General features: G+C 51.9%; 3 protein-coding genes across 3 annotated transcripts; 2 read left to right on the top strand and 1 right to left on the bottom strand.

The window, feature by feature from the left end:
* Nucleotides 1–3095: 3095 nt before the first annotated feature.
* LOC310675684 (olfactory receptor 52E4-like) lies at nt 3096–7186 on the bottom strand. Its single transcript, XM_083436694.1, has 2 exons — nt 6190–7186; nt 3096–5821 (listed from the first exon to the last, which is right to left on the bottom strand). The coding sequence occupies exon 2, from the start codon at nt 4486–4488 to the stop codon at nt 3526–3528; it is 963 nt and encodes a 320-aa protein (XP_083292820.1). The 5' UTR covers nt 4489–5821; nt 6190–7186; the 3' UTR covers nt 3096–3525.
* A 7526-nt stretch (nt 7187–14712) lies between these two features.
* LOC310675829 (cystatin-A-like) lies at nt 14713–18496 on the top strand. Its single transcript, XM_083436959.1, has 3 exons — nt 14713–14869; nt 16244–16345; nt 18315–18496. The coding sequence occupies exons 1-3, from the start codon at nt 14804–14806 to the stop codon at nt 18432–18434; spliced, it is 288 nt and encodes a 95-aa protein (XP_083293085.1). The 5' UTR covers nt 14713–14803; the 3' UTR covers nt 18435–18496.
* A 1879-nt stretch (nt 18497–20375) lies between these two features.
* LOC310676582 (olfactory receptor 52D1-like) lies at nt 20376–22769 on the top strand (the record flags this gene model as incomplete). Its single annotated transcript, XM_083438558.1, has 2 exons — nt 20376–20379; nt 21733–22769. 2 exons carry the CDS (start codon nt 20376–20378, stop codon nt 22767–22769), a joined length of 1041 nt encoding a protein of 346 aa, XP_083294684.1.
* Between the last annotated feature and the right edge of the window lie 244 nt (nt 22770–23013).

The raw sequence follows: 23013 nt of genomic DNA, 5'->3' as shown, positions 1-23013 counted from the left end.
ATAAAAGATCTTGAGAATGGGTTGAAAGGGTGCACTCTGCAAACCACAAGAAATCGCCCGGCTGTTGATGTCCACCATAGCAGCCGTCTTTTTGTCTTTTGCTCTTTTGCGACGAAGAAGGACTCTGAACTATTCTATCTTTGCTTTAGAGTGTAGAAATGAGTCTTAGTTAGCTATATTTCACAGCGTTCTTATTTTTCTCTGTACTTGTAATCTAATAAAAGATGTGCCTGCTTTTTAGCATGTTCTTTATGTTTTTAAAATAATTTTTAAGAAAGAAACTTTCTCTTGTATTGTGTGTGCCTATCCGGGGGAATAGCTAATTCCAACGCCTAGACTTCTTGGTTACGCTCTACCAAAGGATTTCTGCCTGCAAGCTTGTGGAAGCAACTTGTAGTTTGGGGTTAACCGGTAACAAAGGAGCCCAGCTGTTTCCCTTGAGCTGTGGCTTCAGGTAACCCTGGAACGAGGGAGTGGCGGCAGCCTTACCAGTTCTGTTTTGTCCTGTTTCTGGAAAAGTAAGCAGGCTTGCCAGCCTTACTCTAAAAGCCTGCTCTGGCCGGGGAGCAAAGGCAGGTGAGGGGGCGGGAAGTGGCTGGGAGCCGTTTACCACAACAGCTGTGAGTCCAAAATGACTCCCAGGCTGCGCACCTGGTCCTAAAGGGGCACAGTTACCCCATTCAGGACCAGGGAGTCCCCCACACCTGCCTGTCCCCCCTAAACAGGGCATCTGTCTTGTCAGGATTCAGCCTCAATCTGTCAGGTGCCATCCTTAGCGTTTGATGATGGCATCATGGCCCTGGCAGTTTTCTGCTCAATTCCTTTGCTAAGGACCCCTAGCGTAGCATTTGCCTCTTTCGCAGCCGCCACATGCCGGGTCTTGACATCCTGATGCAGACAGGCAAGAGGCTGGCAGAGGCACTCCTGGCGCTCAGGGGTTCCTTAAGTGTTTCTGACATGGGCACCAGCGACCCTCAGAGGCCCCCAGAGGGTCAGCCCCACAGCTCATGGGTGAGGCGGCTGCTTAGCCAGCTCTCTCAGGGCCCCAGGAGCGAAGGGCATTCAGCCCAGGAGGGAGAAAAGCAGTTTCTGATGTGCCAGGCCAGATCTCCTCTGACAGAGGCATTCTGGGCATCTGCGGTTGGCACAAACAGGGGGCGAGTCGTGCCCCCCCTCCTCTGCCCCCATAGACAACAGCAGGAGCCAAGCTGGGGGGGGGGCGTCCCTGGTTCTGCTCACCCCCACCCACCTCGTCCCCCTTTCTCTTTCTTTTATTATACTTTTTATTAGGTTTTCATTTCATATACACAAACAAAATACACTGATATTTCCTATCTTTTTGCAACTATCTCTCTTTCTGCTCATTGACTTCCCTCCCTCCGTTCAGCAGCTTTTCTTACTCCAGTCTCTCACCCACAGTTCCTTGATAATATCTACTCCATGTCATACGCTTTATTTCAGCCCTGCTAACGTCCTCAGATTTCTACGGTTCTCACCTATATAGTCCATGAATTCACTCCGTTCTCTTTGGGAACTTCTTTCCTCCCGGTTGCGGATCCTGCAGTTCAGTTTTGCGAATTCCGCCTATTCGACCATCTTCGTCCGCCACTCCTTCACGGTTGGGAATTCCTGTACTTTCCATTTTGGGGCTATCAGAATTCTAGCAGCAGTCGTGGCATTCATGAATAATCTTTGGTCAACTTTCTTAATATCCTCCCCCCATCAAGCCGAGCAAAAAGGCTTCCGGCTTTTTTGGGAAAGTATATTTAAGCATCTTTTTTAGTTCGTTATAGATTAGTTCCCAAAACTTTTTCATTTTCCCCCATGTCCACCACATGTGAAAAAAATCTCCATGCTTTCCTTTGCATTTCCAACAAACTTTACTACTCATCCTATACATTTTTGCTAGTTTGGCAGGTGTTAGGTACCAGCGGTATATCATTTTCATTACGTTCTCTTTTAGAGTAGTGCATGCTGCAAATTTTAAATTCTTGTTCCACTGTTTCACCCATGCATCATACTCGATATTATGCCCAAAATATATTGCCCATTTTATCATTGCCACTTTTATCAGTTCATCTTTTGTATTCCATTCTAATAAGAAATTGTACATTTTCGATACTAATTTGGACCTGCTTTCTAATTATTTCATTTTGAAATTTCGATTTTTTTATCGTCAAATCCTCCCTTTTTGTCACCCTTAAACACATCGTTCACTTGATGGTATTGCAGCCATCCTGTAAATTTTTCCTCAATACAGTTCTAGGGCTTCAGTTTCTCTGTTTCCATTAAAATCTCCTCATAGGCAGCCCACCTCCCCTCCATATTCACACCTCGTCCCACTTTCGATGGCTTCATTTCTCCTGCTCCTGCGGGTCCCCTGTCCACGCATTGTCATCTTAAAATGCCAATTTTCATGACAGCATAAATGAGTAATCAGCTTATGCCTAAGTGCTTCAGGAAAGGACGAGGAAGAACTCTTTCAGCGCCTTGATCACAAAGTGTTTGGAGAGGGCTCCGATCCGCGGTCCCGGTTTGGCCCCAGATTTAGAGCTGGAGGGAGAAAAGTCTCTCAGTCCTGATAAGGAAAAATTCCAGGGTGAGAGACTTCTTAACAGCCCAGCTCATCGGGTGCAAGCTCGGCCAGTACAAGAAGGAAGTTCCAGCCAAGGAATTTGGAGCAAAACAGCAGTGAGGAGACCACGATCTTGATTGTTGTGCAAGAGGTCCCCACACAGATTCATAACCCTGAACACAGGTGACACACTCTTTTAAGAGCTCCCCCCTCCCATAATACCTTTCCAGAAGCATCACTGACACATCACTGATACATCATCAACAGGTCATAAAGAGGGAGGGGGAATCTTGAGGTTTCCCAAGTTCATCAACTTGCTCCGCTTATCAGATTTGGTCCCAGGCACCTTAAGCACCGCCTGCTTCTTGGGAGAAAAGAAACAAGGAGAAGGGGACGACAGAGGACGAGATGGTGGGACAGTGATCTCGAAGCTACCAGCATGAGTTTGACTAAACTGTAAAGTGTAAGCTGCCTTGAGTCCTTGTCAGGGAGAAAGGCAGGATATCAACAACAACAACAACAACAACAACAACAACAACAACAACAATTCTGGTGCACATTGTCAAAAAGTTCTTGTTCCTCCTCCTCCTCTCCTCCCAACTGTGCTGCAGTGAACCAGGCCAGAGTCCAGCTTGCCAGGATCATAGAATGACAGAATTATGAATCAGGCCATCGGTCCATCTACCTCAGGGCGCCCCACACTGACTGGCAGCAACAGCTCTCTGGGGTTTCTCTCCCAGCCTTAGCTGGGGCTGCCAGTGGGGACTGAAGGCGGGACCATCCTCTGAGCTCTGTCCCTTCGCCACATTGGATCTCTCAGGATCAGAACAAAACACTCAGATTCCGTATCCAAATTCCCACTCAACAGACTGTAGGAATGGAAAATAGAATCGTAGAGTGGGGAGGGGCCCTGGGGGTCATCTAGTCCAACCCCCTGCAAGTCAGGATAATCAGGAGACGTTGGACAAAGGCGCCCTTTTGGAGAACAAGAACTGCAGGATCCTCCTGCGCAGCTCCCGGGTCCGGATGCCGTAAATGATGGGGTTGAGCACTGGGGGCAAAATGACGTAGAGGTTGGCAATGAGGATATGTGCATAATGGGGGATGTTGCGTCCGAAGCGGTGGGTGAGGAAGGAGAAGAAGGCAGGAGTGTAGAAGACAAAAATGACTGCAACATGAGAGCCACAAGTGCCCAGGGATTTGAGCCGGGCCTCTTTGGAGGGGAGCCGGAAAACAGACTGCAAGATCAGCACATAGGACAGAATAATGAGGACCAAGTCTAGCATGAGGAAGGCAATGGCGAAGAGGCCGTAGATGACATTGACCCGGATGTCGGCACAGGCCAGCTTGGCGATGCCCATGTGCTCGCAGTAGGTGTGGGCAACGATGATGTGGTCGCTGCAGAAGGGCAGGCGGAGAGTCAACAGGGCAATGGGCAGCACCAGCATGGAGGGTCTCAGAGCCACGCCAGCGCACATCCAGGCAAGCCGTGGCTTGGTCAGGATGGTGGCGTACCTCAAGGGGTCACAGATGGCCACGTACCTGTCAAAGGCCATGGCTAGCAGCACGACAGACTCCATCCCCGTGAAGGTGTGGATGAAGAACATCTGGGCGAGGCAGGAGCCGAAGCTCATCTCCCCGAGGCCAAGCCAGAAGATGGCCAGCATCTTGGGCAGAGTGGAGGTGGAGAGGCCCAGGTCGATGGTCGAGAGGAAAGAGAGGAAGAAGAACATGGGCTGGTGGAGGCTGGCTTCCGTTTTGATGATGAAGAGGATGGTACAATTGCCCAGGAGAGCGACGACGTAGCCGAGGCAGAAGGGGATGGAGATCCAGGAGTGGAGAGCTTCCAGCCCCGGGACCCCCAGCAAGATGCACGTGGGGGAATGAAAGTGGGTGGCATTAGACAGTGGCATTCTCCTCCTGCCTCTGGCCAGGTGTGGGTCACTTCATCCCTGCCAAGAAAAAAGAAACAGGCTAGCAGGTAGAACCATTTGGACACGAGTAGAGATGCCTGAAGACCTATGACGGCAGCCAAGGGACCCGTCTCACATTCATGAGTCAAGGGGAGCATGGAGGCAAATGGGAATAGGTGAGCGACTGTAGAAAGGGGGTAGGAGTCAAGAGGGACAAGGAGGACGCAGGAGCCAACACTGCAGTTCTAACCCCCGCCCGTTGCAGGGGGTTGGACTAGATTACCCCTCGGGTCCCATCCAACTCTACAGATCTATGATTCTATGATTATTGCATACATGAAAAGGGTTGCAGGTGCAGGAGTGTGAAATGTCTGGGTCTCAGCTTTTGCACATAACCTCCAGTTGCCTTGGCAACCAGTCTTCCGTGAGGGGCCACTGGCATCCCTTCCTACATCTTTCTCCCTGGCTTGTCAAAACACCCTAGCAAAACACCCTGAGTCCTTCTAGGGTCAGATAAGGCCGGCATTCAGTGCAGGAGGAAGGCATGAGAGCTGCAGAAGGCAGGCACACAGGAATCAAAACGTTCATTGGTACATTCTCTCTCTCTCTCTAAAAAAAAGGTTAAATGCACAGCATTGGAACAGTTAGAACAAAGTCTGTATCAGGAATCCGGAATTTTTTTACGTCGCAAGCAACTGGCATTCAGATGCATCGCGGCCTCCCCATGTGGAGGCAGAGAAGAGCCATTCTGGCGCGAGCGAACCCTCTCACCTGCAGAGCCACAGGGAGGTCTGTCAATCACCAGGAGAGCATCTGCTTCACATGCAGGTCTGGTCCTCAGCAACTCCAGGCAGGGGGCTGGAGAGACTCCCTGCCGGAGACCCTGAAAAGCCACTGCAGCCACTGCGGTCCACCTCTAGGTTAAGGTGTCGTTCGGCTCAGTCGAAGGCAGCTTCTTCTGCTCCTGAGCTTCCGGGTGGAGTTTTGCAAGCAGCGGCATCCTGCACAGAGCATCGCTCTGAGGCCACCTGGCTGAGCGGGAAGCAGCCTTTATGGTGTCTCTGTGGAGAACGAGGGAGGGGGCATCTCAAGGGGCTGTTCAGAGACATTTTCCATTGCGCCAAGGTATGCCCAGCTGTGGGGCATCTCTCCAAGGCCACCGGGTCGGGGGATTAATCATTGCGTCCCTCCAGCACAGTGCTGCCCCCAGGGTTTGATGACCACAGGGCTGGGGAATCTGTGGCCCTCCGGGTATCCATGCAACCCACCTCCCATCATCTTTGACCATGAGCTGTGCTGTTTGGGACTGAGGGAAGTCAAAGTCCCAATATATCTGGAGGACCACGGTGTCCCCATCCTGGGCTGCAGCCTCTAACTCCAGCGAGTCCAAGTGGAAGAAGAGAGGGAGGCTAGCCTGGATTTGAATTGTTTGAAGTTTCAGGCTAGCCTTCCTCTCTTCTTCCACCTGGAAGAGGGAAGAGGTGTCCGCAAGGATGCAACAGAAGAAGCTCCTCCATCCCTTTTGGGGTCTATGCCTCTGGAGCAGCAGGAAAACAAGCTTGCTCCATCTTTTATGAAACAACCCTTCAGATACTTGAAAATAGCCATCGTAGAATTGTAGAGCTGGAAGGGACCCACAGAGGTCATCCAGCCTGACCCCCCTGTGATGCAGGAATCTCAACTGAAACACCCATGGCAAACGGCCACCCAACCACTGCTTTAAAACCTCCAAGGAAGGAGAGTTCCACTGCCGAACAGCTCTTAATCCAGCAAAAGCGTGTGCATTTAGGGTTCACTAGATTCCTCACCACCTCCATCGGAAGCCTCTGGTTCCTGCCTCCGTGTTCCCCGACGCTGCCCCTTGCCTTGGCAGGGAGACACACAGCCCTGGTCAGGCATCCCTGAGCCCCTTCGGGATTTCTCGTCAGAAGTTGTTCCGGGGAGACAGGAAGCCAGAAGGACTGACTAAGGGACGGCGTAAAAGTGCCTCCTCTCCAGAGGCTGGGATCAGTTACAACTGCCCACACCTGGACAACTCCTCCACTCAAAGGCTGAGTGTGAGCCCAGGAATAGAGATATCTCCCCCATCCAGGCACTGAGAGCACAGATGTCAAGGAAATAAACAACTACTAGACTTTTAGAAGACATCTGAAGGCAGCCCTGTTTAGGGAAGGTCTTAATGCTTGACTGTCTTGTGGTTTTATAAATTGTTGAGAAAGTCGCCTAGAGGGGCTCAGGCAACCCTGTCTGATGGGTGGGGCACAAATAAAAAGATGGTGATGCTCCATGTCTCTTTTAGTTGAGATTCTTTAGTTGAGTTGCTTTAGCTGCACTGCCGGGGGTTGGACTAGATAGCCCACAGGGTCCCTTCCAACTCCACAGTTCTGTGGTTCTATGATTCCTTCTCCAGGGCAAAGACCAAATCAAGTGCTTCTGAAGTAGCCAGTAATTTAAGAATTCTGAAGTCCTCAGCTGAGTAGCACATTTTATTTGTTGTTGTTGTTTAGCCATTTAGCCGTGTCCGACTCTTCATGACCCCCTGGACCAGAGCACGCCAGGCACTCCTGTCTTCCACTGCCTCCCTCATGCTGGTCTCTTCGAGAACACTGTCCCACCGTCTTGTCCTCTGTGGTCCCCTTCTCCTTGTGCCCTCCATCTTTCCCAGCATCAGGGTCTTTTCCAGGGAGTCTTCTCTTCTCATGAGGTGGCCAAAGTATTGGAGTCTCAGCTTCAGGATCTGTCCTTCCAGGGAGAACTCAGAGCTGATTTCCTTCAGAATGGATAGGTTGGATCTTCTTGCAGTCCATGGGACTCTCAAGAGTCTCCCCCAGCACCATAATTCAAAAGCATCTATTCTTCGGCGATCAGCCTTCTTTATGGTCCAGCTCTCACTTCCACACATCACTACTGGGAAAACCAGAGCTTTAACTATACGGACCTTTGTTGGCAAGGTGATGTCTCTGCTTTTGAAGATGCTGTCTAGGTTTGTCATTGCTTTTCTCCCAAGAAGCAGGCGTCTTTTAATTTTGTGGCTGCTTTCACCATCTGCAGTGAGCATGGAGGCCAAGAAAGTAAAATCTCTCACTGCCTCCATTTCTTCCCCTTCTATTTGCCAGGAGGTGATGGGACCAGTGGCCATGATCTTTGTTTTTTTGAGGTTGAGCTTCAGCACCTTTTATTAGAACCATCCCAAAAGTCACCAGCCGTTTGAGGTCTCCATGGCCTCCAACTTGGGAGGCTTTGAAAGAGGATTAGACAAATTCAGGGGGGAGGAGAGGGGTCTTGAGGGCCAATAGTGCTAAGGAAGTATCAAAACTTGGGGTTTCCCAACTTTTTTGGCCCTGCGGGTCCAAAATTGGTCAGGTTCAAGCAAGAGACCACAGCCCAGTTAAAGAAGCCAAACAGAGGCTATTAAGCCTGATCATTTATTTGTTGCAACTACCGGTAATTTTCCACTCCTAAGCAAGCAAAGAAGAACCCAGAGCAAAAGGTTACATCCAATTCAAATGTTCCCATGATTTCCCATACAGCATTTCAAGAAGCTTAATCGGAGAAGTCAGAATCATGTCAGAAAAGAGGTGTGGTGCCAGGTAGAAAGTCCCTGTCCCTCAGGGCTGCAATTATTCATTCGCCTTTCCCCTTCCAAGGAAACATTCCTCTATTATCTTGAATCTGTTGGCACCACTTATTCTTGCTGCACCTGGTGAACTCCCAGCCTGCATTGCGTTTCCCCAATATGCATTGTGAAGGTGATGGGCTTCTGTCTGGCTCTTTGCCATGTGGGCTCTTGCCCAATCTGCCAGGCAGGAGGGGGGTTTGGGGGTTGTGGCTGACCCCGACCCACCCACAGGCCAATGCGGGTCTTTTCCCCTCTTCTCCTCTTCAACATCATTACTACCTTTGGAACTAATTTTTTTTTTAAATGGCTATTTTGGGTGATCTTCAGTGTTTCATAGGGTTCCCTTGCCTTATTCTGATAAGATGGTGTGTGTGTGTGTGTGTGTGTGTTGCTTTGTTTTGAGTCCCTGCAATGCTTCAGATGCCTTGCTTGGGTGCCCCTTCTTTTGTCCTTAAACAGCATCAGTTGGCGGCAGCAATGCTTTTAAATGCCAGTCGCTAGAAAGGGCAGGAGGGGAGAGCAGCTCTTGTGCTCAGGTTCTGCTTGTTGTTTTCCCCCTTGGGGCATCTGGTCGGCCACTGTGAGAACAAGAGGCTGGGCTGGCCGGGCCATTGGCTTGATCCACCAGGCTCTCCTTCTGTCCTTCTGTCTGTTCTTCCCCAGAAGCTGCAGCAGAACTCCAGGATCCAGATGAAAAAGGCGGACCAAGGAGGTCCACTCAGCCTCCCTGCTGATGGAGATGCATCTGTGGTAGCTGCTGGTGTGAGAATGTTGTGGATCGTGGGAGAGGATGCCTTGATTCAATATTATCCTTCCTCACTCACGCTAGTGAGCTGGGAGGAGAGCACATTCCCTAGTACACAGCAGGAAACTAGTTGACAGATTCGTTAAGGTAAAGGTAAAGGTACCCCTGCCCGTACAGGCCAGTCTTGACAGACTCCAGGGTTGTGCGCTCATCTCACTCTAGAGGCCGGGAGCCAACGCTGTCCGCAGACACTTCCGGGTCACCTGGCCAGCGTGACAAGCTGCATCTGGCAAGCCAGCGCAGCACATGGAACACCGTTTACCTTCCTGCTGGTAAGCGGTCCCTATTTATCGACTTGCACCCGGGGGTGCTTTCGAACTGCTAGGTTGGCAGGCACTGGGACCGAGCAATGGGAGTGCACCCCGCCGTGGGGATTCAAACTGCCGACCATGCGATCGGCAAGTCCTAGGCGCCGAGGTTTTACGCACAGCGCCACCCGCGTCCCGACAGATTCATTAGAACCATATAAATTGAGCAATCTAGTCTGGCTTGTCCAGATTGGATTGCTCCTGGTAAATTCCCCTTTAGTTCCCTCTTTAAAACAATGATGACACAACAGTCTTCTTTTAAAAGTAATGATAAGCATGTTCCAGCAGCCTTAAGGCTTTTCAATGCAAAATCCGTTTCCCAACTCCTGTACGCTGCAAATGTCTGGCATAATGAGGACCTGCCTGAGCTAGAAGGCTTTCAGGCAAAATTTACGATCTCTGCTGCAGGTACCCAACTGTGTCCCCAACTCCATACTTCTGTTAGAAGCTGGTGAATGCCCAATCTCAACTAAAGCATGGTGGGCTGCCCTAAAACATTGGCTCAGGATTCCAGTGTTTGATCTAGGGAAGGGTTTGTACCAACACCTGACCAATGAGGAGTTTGTCAGCAAATGGCAGAAAACCATGGCTAGAAAAGCCACCTCTATTGGTCTGTCACACCCCAACTGTATTACCTGGGTTAAGAAGGCACCCTAAAGACGTTAAAGCAAAGGTTTTGGGATAATACAAACAGTGACTTGCGATCTCCATCACACACAGTCTGTAGTCCGCTGGCAGTAGGAGTACAATATGGGCATGTCTTTAAGTTAACATCTTACATTAAAAACCTGACAGTACCAAATTATTGATTATTCACCAAAGCCAGACTAAACGTCTTTCCTTCTGCAGTGTTGGGTGGCAGGTTGAGAGGAGTTTCCTACCAGGACAGACTTTGCTCGTGTGCTCAAGACATTGATTCTATAAAACATATTTTGCTGCACTGTGCAAAATACGAGCAAGCCAGGGCTGAACTGATATTACCCTTGCTGGTACCTTTCCCGGGAAAATCAGAGGCTCACTATGTCAGGTTCTATTGGAAGACTGGACAAACGCTAGAACATTAGCAGTGGTGAAGTTTTTATCAGTGGTTGCAAGAACCAATGATCCCCTTCTTTAAGGCTGAACGAAATGCTTGTTTAACCTGGAGGTAGGCTGTATGAATTGTGCATTGCTTTGTAATGATTTGTTGGGTCTCTGGACTGTAATAAAGATTAATGATGATGATAAGCTTTGCTTACATTCAGTTCACAGTATGGTCCTGAAGGCAGGCTTGAGCTTTTAGTTACAGTTACAGAGAAAGGTATGAGCCCATGCGCTGCTGGCTGAGAGCCGGCAGACAGCAGAAGGCAAAATGGAGAGGAGGGATCAAGAGAGAGCAGCATAAGAGGAAGATGGCTGTGTGACCAGCCCCTTTGTAGGGTCTGCCAGGGTCACACCTGTCTACCTGGTCACATGCAGGGGGAGAATGCTCCAGACCAGGTGTGACAGGAAGTCTTCCCGGCTGGAGCAACATTCCCCTGTGTGTCCACTCTGGGCAAATAGGAAACATTGTATTTGACTGCTTTGATGTTACTTCCCACACTGGGAGAGGTCTGCCTTTTCCTCCCTGTGCAGTGATACGGAAGGGGGGGCATGTCTTCTTCACCTTCTTCTTCGCTACAATATATCCATTTATTTCCGAGTCCAATTGTCAATGTCAAAAGGGACTAAAATCTATAAAATTCATAGAAAATCAACGTGCCAATTTGCTCAATTTCTCTAGGACTCCATGACACCTTCCCTGTCCTCCATAATCCCTCAAGCAAGGTGTCAAGACCCTAATCCTGTCAAATCACTCTGCCAAGCCTTGCCTCTGGGCAATGCCAGGTGGCAGACTATGCATACATGGACCATTGTCTTCTCATCACCGGGACTCAGGATGTGCTTATCTACGCATATCTCCAGCTCTGCATATTCCCCTCTCCCTCCTCCATATGTTAATCCTGTGTAACCCAACCTCTTCTTAATGTATTCATGATGTAATCTGTGTAACCCAACCTCTTCTTAATGTATTCATGATGTAACTGGGATGTATTTTGCACTGTATTCTGGGACATGGAGGGAAGTTTCAAAAGTTCATGTCACCCCTTTCTCGCTGTTCAATCTCGCCTTGAACCTGTTGCGCAATAAACTGGGATCTTCTGCAGTTTGCTCCTGTCTCCGGCTGAACTCATTTTCCTCCGCAGGGACCTGTGGACTTAGTCCGACGAGCTGGGTGGCAGAGCAGCCTCGCACCCAGATTTTGCCGTAACAGCAGAGATGTGCAACACCAGCTTCACCTGCCTTCCTCTTTCCTCCTGGTCGGGATCCTGGGGCTGGAGTCCCTTGACGTCCGACTCTCCATCCCTTACGGCTGCGTGGACCTCACAGCCTTGCTGGGGAACGTCTCCCTCCTGCTGGTCTCCCCAGCCTCCACCAGCCCATGTTCCTCTTCCTTGCCATCCTGACCCACCTGGGCCTCTCCACCTCCATCATGCCCAAGCTGCTGGCATCTTCTGCGTCGGCACCAGGGAGACCAGCCTGAAGTCCTGCCTGGCTCAGACGTTCTTCCTGCACACCTTAATGGCCACAGAGTCGGGTGTCCTGCTAGCCATGGTCTCCGACCACCACGTGGCCATCAGCACCCCACTCAGGTACGGAGCCATCCTCACTCCCCTCTGGTGCTGGCCCAGAGATGGTGCTGACTGTGGTGCCCTCCCAAGGCAGCCCAGCGCAAGGCCCTTGGCACCTGTCATTCCCACAGCACCAGCACCCTCAGTTTCCGCATCTCTGGGCTTTACTCTTTCCTGACATCATCCTCTCCATCCTCTAACTGTTGGTGCCCCCATGCTCAGCCCCATCATTTAGGGGGCCAAGACCAAGCAGATACGGACCAGTTCTTGCAGGCAAAAGCGAAACTCTGAAGCTCCCACTTTGCGGTGGGCAAGAGGAAGAGAGAGGCATTGGGACACGTACCCCCCAAAAAGGAGACAAAGATTTCATGGAACAGAACTGTAGACTTCAAAGGGACCTCAAGGGTCATCATGCTCAACTCCACTTCCTGCTTTGTGCCTGAACAAGGATCCCAGTAATCTACCTTTGAAAATGAGGCTTGAAGCCTTCTCAGGACAAAATGTGTCTTGGCCTCTGATGGTCACCAGCCTAGATGGATTAGACAAATTCATGGAAGAGGAGAGGGCTATCGGTGGCTATTAACCAGGGTGACCATCCACAATCAGAGACAGTCATGGTTCTGAAGACGAACTGCTGGAAGCCACAGGAAGGGAGAGTTGCTCTTGTGCCCTCGGATCCTGCCTGCGGGTGGTTTCCATCTGGTTGGCCACTGTGAGAAGAACAGGATGCTGGCCTAGGTGGGCCATTGGCCTCCTCCAGGAGGCTACACCCCTACCTCCCACACCAGCTACTTGTATTTACCAGAACATGCACATGTTCTGCACAATTTGCATGCTCAACAAGGTGCGCAATAATCACATTCACATCATTAAATTAATGCCCCTGCTAGTTATCTCTCACTTGGACTACTGCAATGCGCTCTACGTGGGGCTACCTTTGAAGGTGACCCAGAAACTACAACTAATCCAGAATGCAGCAGCCAGAGTGGGAGTGGCCGCCGAGACCACATAACACCGGTCTTGAAAGACCTACATTGGCTCCCAGTCCGTTTCCAAGCAGAATTCAAAGTGTTGGTGCTGACCTTTAAAGCCCTAAACGGCTTCGGTCCAGTATACCTGAAGGAGCGTCTCCACCCCCATTGTTCTGCCCAGACACAGAGGTCCAGCTCCAAGGGCCTTCTGGTGGTTCCCTTGCTGCGAGAAGGGAGGTTACAGGGAACCAGGCAGAGGGCCTTCTCGGTAGTGGCTCCCGCCCTGTGTAACGCTCTCCCACCAGATGTCAAAGAGAAGAACAACTACCAGACTTTTAGAAGACATCTGAAGGCAGCCCTGTTTAGGGAAGCTTTTAATGTTTAATAGGTTATTGTATGTTGGTGTTCTGTTGGAGGCCACCCAGAGTGGCTGGGGAAACCCAGCCAGATGGGCGGGGTATAAATAATAAATTATTAATATTACAGTTGGGCTGAGTGGAACCGGAATGTCAAGCATCAGAGCTGAGTCAAAGGTTTTCCCTCCCTCAAAAGGAGTCATGCACAGTTCCTTGGAAAGAGGTGGGTGGCCGAGACCGGCAGGTTTTAGCCTCGGGGAAGCAGGTGTTTCCCCACGTTCTTCCTTCCTTGTGCATCTCAGGAGTGCCCGGGTCTCTTCCAGGCAAGCCATAATTGGGAGAGTTACTAAAGTAAAGGTAAATGACCCCTGGACAGTTGGGTCCAGTTGAAGGCGACTATGGGGTTGCTGCTCTCATCTCGCTTTCAGGCTAATCGAGCTGGTGTTTGTCCACAGACAGTTTTCTGGGTCATGTGGTCATAGAATCATAGAGTTGGAAGAGACCACAAGGGCCATCGAGTCCAATCCCCTGCCAAGCAGGAAACACCATCAGAGCACTCCTGACATATGGTTGTCAAGCCTCTGCTTAAAGACCTCCAAAGAAGGAGACTCCACCACACTTCTTGGCAGCAAATTCCACTGTCGAACAGCTCTTACTGTCAGGAAGCTCTTCCTAATGTTTAGGTGGAATCTTTCTTGTCGTTTGGATCCATTGCTCCGTGTCCGCTTCTCTGGAGCAGCAGAAAAGAACCTTTCTCCCTCCTCTATGTGACATCCTTTTATATATTTGAACATGGCTGTCCTATCACCCCTTAACCTCCTCTTCTCCAGGCTAAACATGCCCAGCTCCCTTAGCCGTTCCTCATAAGGCATCGTTTCCAGGCCTTTGACCATTTTGGTTGCCCTCCTCTGGACACGTTCCAGTTTGTCAGTGTCCTTCTTGAACTGTGGTGCCCAGAACTGGACACAGTACTCCAGGTGAGGTCTGACCAGAGCAGAATACAGTGGCACTATTACTTCCCTTGATCTAGATGCTATACTCCTATTGATGCAGCCCAGAATTGCATTGGCTTTTTTAGCTGACGCGTCACACTGTTGGCTCATGTCAAGTTTGTGGTCAACCAAGACTCCTAGATCCTTTTCACATGTACTGCTCTCAAGCCAGGTGTCACCCATCTTGTATTTGTGCCTCTCATTTTTTTTGCCCAAGTGCAATACTTTACATTTCTCCCTGTTAAAATTCATCAGCAGGACTAAACTGCTACTGGTGCACAGAGGACTGTGATGCCCCTTCTTCCCCGGGGAATGCGACCGTTGAGGTCTGCTAGGGCCTCACAAGGGGTTGCGATGGAATTTGGGAGCAGGCAGCCAGGCAGCCCCCTTCTCCTTGCCAGCAGCAGTTCCCTGGGATGTGTCTCCTCATGCCAGATTTTGATGAGCAATGCTCCTTCCCACATGACGCCAGCCTTGGCCGTCAGCCACCTCTGCACCTGATGTTGCCCAAGAAGAGGTGGGGGCTGCCTGAGAATAAAAGGTGTGCTCCCCGTTCCTCCCTCGTTCGGCTCTCTTGCTTCAGACCTGCTGCACATCTTCCTTCGGAGCCACCATGAGTCTTGGAGGATTATCCCCCACCGAACCGGCCACTCCTGAGATTCAGGCAATTGCTGACCAGGTGAGCTGCCCTCTCCCCACAGATTCCTCTCCCCCTCCACCACCACCAGGAAGAGAGGGGCTCTGGGGCTCTGCCGGAGACACAATAGAGGTGGGGAAGTCTGGCTTCCAGCCTCATTGCGCTAAGAGGCTTTTATTGACTCACTGTGGAAAATGACTGCCATATTGAGGCCTGTTTCTCAAGGATTCCCAAATGTCAACGCTAGCTGTACATGTGAAAAGGATCCAGGGGTCTCAGTGGACCACAAGCTCATCAGGAGTCCACAGCGTGATGCAGCAGCAAATAAGGCTAATTCTATTCTAGGCTGCATCCACAGAAGTCTAGTGTCCAGATCAAGGGAAGTCATAGTCCCACTCTCTTCTGCCTTGGTCAGACCACACCTGGAACACTGTGCCCACTTCTGGGCACCACAATTTAAGAAGGATGTTGACAAGCATGAGGAGGGCAGAGGAGGGCGACCAAGATGATCAAGGGTCTGGAAACCAAGCCTTATGAGGAGCGGTCGAAGGAGCTGAGTATGTTTAGCTTGGAAAAGAGGAGACTGAGAGAAGATATGGTAGCCATCTTCAAATATCTTATGGGCTGTCACATGCAAGAGGGAGCAAGCTTGTTTTCGCCTGCTTTAGGGGTTAGGACATAGGTAGGCAAACTGGCCTGGGGGCTGGATCTGGCCCAATCGCCTTCTAAATCTGGCGCACGGACGGTCTGGGAATCAGCGTGTTTTTACATGAGTAGAATGTGTCCTTTTATTTAAAATGCACCTCTGGGTTATTTGTGGGGCATAGGAATTTCTTCTTCAGAATATAGTCTGGCCCCCCAGAAGGTCTGAGGGGCAGTGGACCGGCCCCCTGCTGAAAAAGTTTGCTGACCCCTGGCTTAGGACTTGAACCAATGGCTTCAAGTTACCAGAAAAGAGATTTTGGTTTTCTGACAGTAAGAGATGTTTGATGGCGGACCAGTCTCCCTGAGGAGATGGTGGACTCTCCTTCCCTGGAGTTCTTTAAGCAGAGGTTGGGTGGCCCTCGGTCCTGGATGCTTTAGCTGAGATTCCTGCATTGAGGGGGTTGGACTAGATGCCCCTTGGGGCCCCCTTTCCAACTCTACAAGTCGATGATTCTATGAAAGGCTTTGGGGGCCTTGTGCTCTCCAAGTGTACAACTCCAACCAGCTCCCGGCCAGGATGGCCAAAGCACTAGGAGGGCATCCAATGGGGAGGGGCTGGTGCCAAAAGCTCCCCCCCCCCTTGCCTGTCCCAGGGAACCTCCAGCAGCCTCTTCTGGCCCCCATGAGTGAGCCAAGCCTCTCTCCCCCCACCCTCGGGGCCCTTTCGGCTTCCTGGTGCCACAACCATCAGCCTTTGCCTTCTTCCCGCAGGTGAAATGTCAGCTGGAAGCAAAAGTGAACCAGGCATTCAACGTCTTTGAGGTTACTGAGTTCAGGACTCAGGTGGTGGCTGGCACCAACTACTTCCTCAAGGTCAGTGGCCCTTCCCTGGCTGGTTTATTTATGGCATCTCTATATCAGCTTTTCCTCCAAGGACCTCCAGGGGGCAGGCATGGCTCTCATCCTGCTAAGAGACACCAGGCCGTTTTGAGACATTCTCCAAGGAGAATCTGAGTATGGTAAATCTTAGGAATAAATTTCTGAGGGCAAGAGACGTCTGACAGTCATGGACTCCCATGGAAAGTGACGGCCTCGCCTTCCCTGGAGGTTTTTAAACAGATGTCGGATGGATATACAACCCAGCACAACACAACATTTTTATTAAGTCTCCAACAATATTTCAAAGCATTTATCGTCATATACACAGCGGGTGGCGCTGTGGGTTAAACCACAGAGACTAGGACTTGCCGATCAGAAGGTCAGTGGTTCGAATCCCCATGACGGGGTGAGCTCCCGTTGCTCAGTCCCTGCTCCTGCCAACCTAGCAGTTCGAAAGCACGTCAAAGTGCAAGTAAATCAATAGGTACCGCTCCGGCGGGAAGGTAAACGGCGTTTCCGTGCGCTGCTCTGGTTCGCCAGAAGCGGCTTAGTCATGCTAGCCAAATGACCTGGAAGCTGTACGCCGGCTCCCTCGGCCACTAAAGCTAGATGAGCGCTGCAACCCCAGAGTCAGCCACGACTGGACCTACTGGTCAGGGGTCCCTTTACCTTTACCTTTACCATGTTTCTTTTTTACTTTCCAACCCTCCTTGCCTGTTGTTTGTTTTTCACTCATTTTTATTAGCTGTTTTATAACACAAATATTTTTATCATCTAAACCTCACTGCCGTTCAATCTTTTGTTCAGCCACTGCTCATATTTCAAATCCTGCCCATGACTTCATAACTGGGTGATAATTTGAGAGGTAATCCACCAGCTTTTCTCATTTTCCACCTTCGTCGCATCAAGCAGTTGGTCCCTTACCTTTCCTGCCCCGACCTGGCCACAGTGATCCATGCGACGGTCATCTCCAGGCTTGACTACTGTAATTCGCTCTACACAGGGCTGCCCTTGAAGCTGTCCCAGAAACTCCAGCGGGTACAGAATGCTGCAGCGAGGCTCCTCACGGGGTCTCCGCCATGGGAGCATATTCACCCAGTACTTTTCAAGCTGCACTGGCTCCCGGTGGAGTACAGGGTCAGATTTAAGGTGCTGCTTTTGACCTTTAAAGCCCTTCACGGCCTAGGACCCTCGTACCTACGGGACTGCCTCTCCTGGTATGCCCCACGGAGAGCCTCAAGGTCCATAAATAACAACACCCTAGTGGTCCCAGGCCCTAAGGAAGTTAGATTGGCTTCAACCAGAGGCAGGGCCTTTTCAGCTCTGGCTCCGGCCTGGTGGAACCCTCTGCCTCATGAGACCAGGGCCCTGCAGGATCTGATTTCTTTCCGCAGGGCCTGTAAGACAGAGTTGTTCCGCCTGGCCTTTGGCTTGGAGCCAATTTGATTCCCTCCCTCTCTTTCTTTTTTCTTTTCCTTCCCCTCCTCCGATGAGGCTACATTTTAATATTTTAATGTTCCATTATTTTAATGTTGTATTTTACTTTTGTTTTTATGTTGTAATCATTCATCTTGTTTTTATTATTGCTTGTAAGCCGCTCTGAGCCTGGCCTTGGCTGGGGAGGGCGGGGTATAAATAAAAAAATATTATATTATTATTATTCCTCCTTAAACGCTTTGTCATTACGTCCTCTTAATTTGGCACTTTATTATTTTTATTTATTGGATTTATATCCTGCCCCATACCCAGAGGTCTCAGAGCGGTTCACGGAGCCAAATCTCACCATTTCAGAATATTCCATCTGTTTCACAAGCCGTTTCTCCTTCGTTGGTTGTCCTTTCTCTTTCCACTTCTGTACATACAAAGTTCTAGCTGCTGTTGTCGTGTACATAAATAGAGGAACCATCGGTCAGGCGGTCTCTGCTGGTGACACCCTTTCTGTCTTCTTCCCTCCTCCTCACAGGTCCGGTATGCAGAGGACAAATACGCCCACCTTCGTGTGTTCCAGAACCTTTCAGGCGATCTCACGCTCCACGGTTATGAGCTGAACCACACCAGGACGGACCCCATCAACTACTTCTAGCAGCAGCGGAGAGCTCAAGAGCTTTAGGAGCTCTTTCAATAAAGAGGAGGTCTTGGAAAGAGTCTCTGCCTTTGAGAAGTTGTGCAAGGGGAGGGAGGGGGAATGAGCTGTGGGGCGAGAGGAAGGCCCCCAGCAGCCCCTGGAAGGGGAAGGGAGAGAGAGAAAGGTGGCATTTATGGGGAGGAAGCGGGTGCAGCAAGGAAGAGCTGTCATGGAGGTCGCCTTCGATGCCCCCCTTCCATGAATGCCAGTCTGGGGAGGGCAGCGGTGAGAGAGGCTCTCCGGGAGGCCTCCCTTTGGGGGGGCAAGAGGTGCGATGTGGGGGGCTTGGTTTTGGATAGAGTGTCATCAGGGGCACATTTGATTTCCAAAGAGGAAAGCTGCTGAGAAGGAAAGTCAAAACCTAGAGGAGCAAATCACTGTGAAACTCTTAAAAATGTAATATGAGAAGCAAACTGGAACGCAGAATGTGGCTGTAAAAAAGTGCAAGCAGGCAGGAAAGGATGCTAAAAAGGACTCTGAGGAACACATGGCCGAAAACATAAAGACCAGCAACACAAAGTTCTTTGAAAATAGTATTAGCAGGAAGCCATCGAGGGAGGCGGCTTTTCTTAGGCAGCGAATGCCACCCCCCTCAGAAGATCCTGGCGCCAGAGGCTGAGGTCTCCTCCACGGAGCTATCAGGAGGGGCCGCCTTTATCAGCCGCCTGCCAGGAGGCGCCTCCTGCCTGATATCCCCCAAATCTCCCGCAAACAGGTCTCCTCAGAGGCACCCAGGGCTGCTCCACACCCTCCTGCTGCACCCGCAGCCCAGGCAAAGTCCTCCTCCAGGTCCTCCAGGGGCCCGTCAGCCGGGTGCCAGGACTTGGGAAGTGTGGCCTCCACCCCACCTGGACCTGCCCCACAGGGCTGGCCCAAAACAGTCTGGAGAGCCCTGGGGGGGGGCTGGGGGGCCTCATGCGCTCCTCAAGCCGGACCCGCCCCATCCTAAAGAGTCCAGACAAACAGACAACCTCTCTCAAAACAAAATTTAAAAATTCCTTCCAGTAGCACTTTAAGAGACCAATACTGGAAGATGCTACTGGAAGGATTTTTAAAATTTCGTTTCGACTACGGCAGACCAACACGGCCGCCTTACCTGTAACCTCTCTCTCTCTCTCTCTCTCTCTCTCTCTCTCTCTCAGCATAAGAAGAGCAGGCTGGGTCAGGCCAAAGGGGGCCCAATGAGTCCAGCCTCCTGTTCTCCCCAAGGGGAAGCCCAAACGCAGGATCCGGCCCCAGAGCAAGTCTCTTCTTCAATTCCAGCACCTGGCATTCAGAAGCATCGCTGCCTCTGACTTTGGAGACAGAGGCCTGGTGGCTTCTGGGAACATGGCCAGAGATGCCCCCCCCCCCAGGCCCTGGGGGCAGCAGCAGGGCTCCCCCACCTTGGGACCCCCCCAAGTACAGTTGAGTCGCTGCACAAGTCCGGGAAACTCCTGTCTCAACCAGCCTCCCTTTTCCCAAGCATCTGCCGGCCACTTGCCCCCAGGGGACCTCAGAGATCTTGGGCGCCAAGGAGGAGGAAGGCTGGTGTCTGTGGGGAGAGGCAGCAGAGGGCTCTGCCCAGGGGCTCCTCTGTGCTGGGGGGCCTCCGTGGGGCCTGGTCAGAGAGGACCAGCTGGATGCTCAGGGGCCCAGAAGTCTCCGGGTGGCCCAGGGGAGGGGAGACTCTCCTGAGCCCCCTGGCAGAAAAGGGGAAGGAGGGAGAGAAGGTGGAACAGTGTGGCTTATATATCTCATCCAACTGAGTCTGATCTGCTGGACCTTCTCTCTCCACATCCCTCACTGACATCTGGTGTTTTGCAGCCTGCAAAGTGTGTGGGGTTTGGAGAAGGGGCCGAGATCTCATGCCAGGAATCCCTGCAGCCCTTGCCCTGTGAGCCTGGGCAGCGCAGCGCCATGAGTGAGTGGGCTGGGTGGGCATTGTAAGCCCTTTGATGCAGGTCGGGGAGCCGATGGGTGGGCGGTGGGGGTCTTTGAGTGGGGAAATGGTTGGCATGGCAAGGAGGGAACCCCTTCTTCGCCCACACTCACAGCGAGCCAAGGAGAAAAGGGGGAGTGTTCCACCCCCACCCACCTGCCCACTTGCCAGTTTCCCCGGGCGGAAGGGCAGGGAGGGCACCCAAGGACTCTGGAGGGTGTTTTCCTTGGGCTCAATGAGGCGGGGGGGACATCGCATTCAAGCCTCTTCATGTTGGGGGGGGGGGGGCAGAGAGAGCCAGTGCTAAAGATGGGCACAAGTTTTGGTCCTCTCAGTTCCTCAGGTTTCCAACCTTAAAATCAGCTTCCTGCATTTCTGCCACAATTTGCAGTTTTAGTCTTTAAAATCCCCAGGAAAATTTGCCAGCAGTTCGGTGTGAATTTCCCCTGACACACTTGCTGTTGTTGTGTAGTCATTTAGTGGTGTCCGCCTCTTTGTGACCCCCTGGACCAGAGCACGCCAGGCCCTCCTGTCTTCCACTGCCTCCCGCAGTTTGGTCAAACTCATGCTGGTAGCTTCGAGAACACTGTCCCACCATCTCGTCCTCTGTTGTCCCCTTCTCCTTGTGCCCTCCATCTTTCCCAACATCAGGGTCTTTTCCAGGGAGTCTTCTCTTCTCATGAGGTGGCCAAAGTCTTAGAGCCTCAGCTTCAGGATCTGTCCTTCCAGTGAGCACTCAGGGCTGATTTCCTTAAGAATGGATAGGTTTGACCTTCTTGCAGTCCATGGGACTCTCAAGAATCTCCTCCAGCACCCTAATTCAAAAGCATCAATTCTTTGGCGATCAGCCTTCTTTATGGTCCAGCTCTCACTTCCATACATCACTGCTGGGAAAACCATAGCTTTGACTATACGGACCTTTGTTGACAAGATGATGTCTCTGCTTTTTAAGATGCTGTCTAGGTTGACGCACACATTTCTGCAAAGCCATTTTCCACAACACAATACATTTTTAATCCTGTTTTTTAATATGTGCATTGACTTTACCTTGCTATGGTAGCTTCACAGCAGAGTCTGGCTCTCCCAAAAAGTGGCAGGTGCAAAGGGGTTTTTCATGCCATTGCAAGGGCATGGATGAGTCAAGGAATGGCAGGATTGGGATCTAGTCTGACCCCCCTGGAATGCAGGAATCTCAAGCATCCCTCACAGGGGGCCAGCCAAGTCCTCCTTACCCAGCAACCCCCCCCCCGGTATGCCTGAAGGGATGGGGGAGGGAAAGGCAGGATCCGTGCAGCATTTCTCCTGACGCCTGCCTGTCTTTTGTCTGTGCTCCAGGCTGCGGAGAGCGGTGCCACCCCCTGAGTCTCCCCAGAGCCCTGCCTCCAGCAGTAGCTGACTCAGCGGCCCTCAACCTCTCCCTCGGCCCTCCTCTGCCCCTTCCTGCCTTCTTCCTCCTGACGGGCATCCCAGGCCTGGAGCGGCTCCACGGCTGGCTCTCCATCCCCTTCTGCGCCATGTTCTCCATTGCCCTCCTGGGCAACTCGGCCGTCGTCCTGGTGGTGGCAAAGGAGCAGGCCCTCCACCAGCCCATGTACATCTTCCTGGCCATGCTGGCCCTCAACGACGTGGCTCTCTGCCTGGTCATCATCCCCAAGGCGCTGGCCATCTTCTGGTGGCGAGCGGAGGAGATCTCCTTCCAGGGCTGCCTGGCCCAGATGTTCTTTGTCCACGCCTTCTTCCTCTCCGAGTCGGCCATCTTGCTCGCCATGGCCTTCGACCGCTTCGTGGCCATCTGCCGGCCACTGCGGTACATGGCCATCCTCACTGGCACCACCCTGGCCAGGATCGGGGCCAGCCTGGTGGCCAGGAGCGTCTGTGCGGTGGTCCCGGGGGTCTTCCTCCTCCGCAGGCTGCCCTACTGCCGCACCAACGTGATCCGCCACACCTACTGCGAGAACATGGGCATCGCCAAGCTGGCCTGCGCAGACGTCACACTCAACAGCGCCTACGGCTTGGCGGCCGCCTTCCTGACCACTGGCCTGGACGCCATCCTCGTGGTGGTCTCCTATGTCCTCATCCTGCGGGCCGTCCTGAGGCTGCCATCCAGAGACGCCCGGCTCAAGGCCTTGGGCACCTGCGGGTCCCACGTGGGCGTCCTGGCGGTCTTCTACAGCCTGGCTTTCTTCTCCTTCTTCACCCACCGCTTTGGCCACAGCGTCCCCCACCACGTCCACATCCTCCTGGCCAACCTCTACCTCCTGGTGCCCCCCACCCTCAACCCCATCGTCTACGGGGTGAAGACCAAGGAGATCCGGGGGCATGTCCTTGGCCTGCTGAGACGGAAGGGCAGTGCCCCCCATTTTGGGGTCTGAGGGACAGACGCCTCGGCCTCTGGGCACTGGGTGGCAGAGCCCTGTTGCTGCCCGAGGCTCAGGACAAGATGGTGCACAACATCCGACTGGAGCGGTAACTGGTTCTCACCTGAGTGCTGGAGATGGGGCAGAGTTCTCCTCTGACCCCAAAAGCAGCCGGCTGGCTATGGGGCTGCAGGGCAGACCAGGGGGCACACATTTCTAGGGGGAGGCGGGAGGATTGGGATGTTGACAGAGGATTCTC

Source organism: Podarcis tiliguerta (assembly GCF_965153285.1).
Source record: "Podarcis tiliguerta genome assembly, chromosome: 4".
NCBI lineage: Eukaryota > Metazoa > Chordata > Lepidosauria > Squamata > Lacertidae > Podarcis > Podarcis tiliguerta.
This window is presented reverse-complemented; position numbering and strand designations above follow the sequence as displayed.

Excerpts from the sequence above, each read along its gene's own strand:
- LOC310675684 (XM_083436694.1), bottom strand. The coding sequence starts at position 4,488 with ATGCCACTGTCTAATGCCACCCACTTTCATTCCCCCACGTGCATCTTG.
- LOC310675829 (XM_083436959.1), top strand. The coding sequence starts at position 14,804 with ATGAGTCTTGGAGGATTATCCCCCACCGAACCGGCCACTCCTGAGATT. Across the intron at positions 14,870-16,243 it reads TTCAGGCAATTGCTGACCAG|GTGAAATGTCAGCTGGAAGC; the intron begins GTGAGCTGCCCT and ends TTCTTCCCGCAG. Across the intron at positions 16,346-18,314 it reads GCACCAACTACTTCCTCAAG|GTCCGGTATGCAGAGGACAA; the intron begins GTCAGTGGCCCT and ends TCCTCCTCACAG.